Source organism: Hippoglossus hippoglossus, chromosome 15 (genome assembly GCF_009819705.1).
Source record: "Hippoglossus hippoglossus isolate fHipHip1 chromosome 15, fHipHip1.pri, whole genome shotgun sequence".
Taxonomy (NCBI): Eukaryota; Metazoa; Chordata; class Actinopteri; order Pleuronectiformes; family Pleuronectidae; genus Hippoglossus; species Hippoglossus hippoglossus.
This window is the reverse complement of record NC_047165.1, coordinates 4,104,068-4,107,405: the sequence shown is the minus strand read 5'-3', so window position 1 is coordinate 4,107,405 and position 3,338 is coordinate 4,104,068. Positions and strand designations below refer to the sequence as shown.

The window sequence follows — 3,338 nt, the reverse complement described above, 5'->3', positions numbered from 1 at the left end:
TCTAAACGAGAGGGTCGTCCTCCGGGTCACTTTCTCTCTGATTGGAGTGATTCCTAATGCAATGAGTGGAATGTCAATGGCCGCCTAATGAGAACCTGCGTTTCTCGTTGTGACTTTTTAACCTTGACCTCAGCGAGCGATGTCTGGATGTGTTGGAAAAAGCTGAGAGAGCAGACAGGGCGGAGTGGTTAACCTCATTTTAACTGCCGCACTCATCCACATCTTGCCATCAGGATCATTTTACTAATAGTCGCTCACATAATGGTGAGTGGCTGTTAGTGAAATGAAGTCAGACCCAGAGCAGAGGAGGCAGCAGTCACACACTTCTTCTACATTTATAAAAATGTAGATGCAGAGATGCAGTTTATTTATGCAGATAAATCGAGTTTAATCAAGTGACCACGTCTGTCTGTTAAAACCTGACTGGCTGCTGCTCTGATGCTTCTTTCTGTTTTTCTATCACTTAAATTCAATTAAGTCCACATACGAGCTTGTGTTTTCATCCCTGTTCTTTTGTTTGTTTGTAAGATACATTACGCAGTGGACCTACAATGTCTACAACTTGAAACCTCAATTTAACTTTCACACAGATTTCTAACTACTTCCAAATCTTTATTTCAGTTCAATGGAACTTTAACACCCCGACACTCACACAATATTATTTCTTTATTTGTTTTCCACATCATGGTTATCCACAGACAAGACAGGCCTCGTGCGCATCTCCCTCTATTCCTTTGCTCTGCAGCTCAGCGACAGCACTTTGGATGAAGCTGTTCTGCAGTTGGCTCTTGGTTGTCAGGCAGTCCCGATCTTTTGGAAAATACGCCGACTGTGCTCCAGAGATTTGAGTCAACGCCACTAGAGAAGGAGGGAAAGTACGTCAAGTTCACCCTCACAACTCAACATCAAACAGTTTAAGACTTAACCAGGAATAAAATATAACCTATCATGAGAACATTTGAAGGGAGGCTGGATCTTTGTAGATTAGATGCGTAAAACAATTACTGCTTTGACTTCAGAAATCGGCAAATAGTGATTAAAAGCAACTGTTACAGTCTCACCATTGCACACAGCCAGTCTGTTTCCCCCGATGTACTGAGTGCCCCATTTGAATCTTGTCTGATTACTGCATTCCTCAAACAAACGACTTCTCCTCAGGAAACCAAAATCATAACCCTGTGATAGAAGAGTCAGGTTATATCACTCATCCTTTTCCCTGCTTGTGCAGAACTATCATACACATTACGTGTGTTGTATGGATACTTGTATGAATTCAGTAGATATGTAATATTGCATGCGTGACTCACGTAGTTGCACAAAGGTTTGCAGTAGCGCGTGTGGTTGACAGTGACACAAACCAATCCTCCGTTCTCAGGGACCCGGGCTGCAGGACATTCCTTTGGCTCAGCAAGTTGACAGTCTACACATCAGTGAACATACTTCATGTTGTTATTACACATTTCACTTGTTAGGTGTCATTTTGATGAAATCTGGAAACACCGGCGCAGGCAACATGTTCATATTTAACTTTATTTTTGAACACATGTGGAAATTCAGCTTCACGGGTTGGTTAAAAAAAAAACATCACAGTAAATAACAAATACAATATTAAAGTACAGACAAGAATAACAGGCCTGGTTCAAGTGGGATTAATGGTTATGAAGTTATTGTATTTAGGATCTAAAGCAGCTCTATAGCGCCTTCCTGAGGGCAGTTTAATAAATTCTCTAAAAATGGAATGAGCAGCATTCGAGACAATTTGTCAAACATTTTTCCTTTCACCTGTGTTCTGTGAGTTCTTTCTGCTCTTTCAGGCCGTGTTGGTAATTCTGCACAGGCCCCAGATGTCCACACCACGTATGTTTAAAGTTAATACATTTTAATGGATCCTATATTCTGTAGTGCAATCAAAGAAGGTCCCTAAACCTTTAAACCCAGTTTTTCCAAACAGCAGAACAGGTGGAAAGCAATGACCCTCTTTGATTTCGGACGTCCACAAAAATCCACTTCGGCAATTAATATGTAAATCAACTGTAGAAGTTGCAGCACATCTTTATTTGAGTTTCTGTGAGGAGAGCATTCTTGTGTTGACCTCACAACATGTCCTCACACACACACACTCTCTCTCTCTCTCACACACACACACACACAAACACACACACACACACACACACACACACACACACACACACACACACACACACACACACACACACACACACACACACCTCTGACCTTTCAGCTGGTGTTTGTGCAGTAAATCCTTCAGATACCTCGTGGACACCAGGAGTCTGGCTGACTGCTGAGAACTCCATGTAGACGGCAGGTTCTCACCGCTCTCTGCTGCCTCCTGTTGGTCAGTAACAGACAGCACACTTGTTTTAGTGTTGACAATAAAGCAAGTATATCCTATGCGGATTTTAAAGACTGTTAAACGACTGCAACATTTATAGTTTACCTTCAAATCAGCCGATAGACGCTCAAAGAGCTGAGTTTGGGAGGTGCAGTTCTTGAAGGTGTCGTCTGAAGGTTCAGAAACAGACACGGCTGCAAACACAGACACGGCTGCAAACACAGACACAGACATTTCTCCGTGACTTCAGAAGACGTAACATCCACTTACAATGATTTCCTGGAGACTTATTCTGACCTGGACCATAGTTACTACTTGCCCAACCTTTAGCGTAACCGTAAAACATGTATTCACCTTAAAATTGAATGATCCACATTATGGGGACTTGCATTTTGTCCCCTTAATGTGACTGTGTAAGCAAATGTAGGTCCCCATAACATGAGTAATACCTGGACTACACACACACATATTTTTTTTGTTTTAGCCACAAGAAGACAAATAGTCGTACTTTGGTGATATTCTCACAAACACATAGAAACGTGGGATTACCTGCTAGTAAGAACATCCAAGTCGAAGTTGAATTTGGTTCCATGATCCCTGGATGTGAGTTTTCTTTTTTTGTTTGTGACACAGAACTGAAGCAGAAATCTGTGGCAGGCAGATTTATTTACTCAGTGCGTAGGGGCAAAGTTTACAGAATTGGCTAATGCTGTGCTCTGTATTTTCCAATGTTTCCACAACGACTGGCCTCTTGTGAAACATGAACTTGTGTCTCTGCACACATCAAAATCATTTAGTACACAATTCCATCATATTTGAATTTGTGCATTCACAGCCAAAGTACAAATTACCAGGGTTCAGGTTTGTCTTGATAAAATAAATGTTGTGTGTGTGTGTCTATCCTGGCTCTGTGCTGATGGGGGAGCTGGTAATACACGTTGAACTGCTCCAATTAGTCTTTGCACTGTTCTTCTTCACACAGCTT

General features: G+C 41.7%; 1 protein-coding gene across 2 annotated transcripts; it reads right to left on the bottom strand.

The window, feature by feature from the left end:
- Positions 1-599: 599 nt before the first annotated feature.
- Positions 600-3,016, bottom strand: si:ch1073-126c3.2 (uncharacterized protein LOC555816 homolog). Of its 2 annotated transcripts, none has more exons than XM_034609304.1 (6): positions 2,903-3,016; positions 2,459-2,547; positions 2,236-2,350; positions 1,308-1,420; positions 1,062-1,176; positions 600-858 (listed from the first exon to the last, which is right to left on the bottom strand). In XM_034609304.1, the coding sequence occupies exons 1-6, from the start codon at positions 2,943-2,945 to the stop codon at positions 689-691; spliced, it is 645 nt and encodes a 214-aa protein (XP_034465195.1). In that variant the 5' UTR covers positions 2,946-3,016; the 3' UTR covers positions 600-688. The 2 variants fall into 2 exon arrangements, with proteins under 2 accessions (XP_034465195.1, XP_034465194.1); XM_034609303.1 differs by having other exon boundaries at positions 2,459-2,565; positions 2,903-2,974.
- Positions 3,017-3,338: the final 322 nt, after the last annotated feature.

Bases quoted from the DNA above. Each gene is read 5' to 3' on its own strand.
- si:ch1073-126c3.2 (XM_034609303.1), bottom strand. From the start codon at position 2,945: ATGGAACCAAATTCAACTTCGACTTGGATGTTCTTACTAGCAG. The intron at 2,566-2,902 runs GTAATCCCACGT...CTGTGTTTGCAG, and splicing joins TTGGATGTTCTTACTAGCAG to CCGTGTCTGTGTTTGCAGCC. The intron at 859-1,061 runs GTGAGACTGTAA...CTCCTTCTCTAG, and splicing joins CAGACTGGCTGTGTGCAATG to TGGCGTTGACTCAAATCTCT.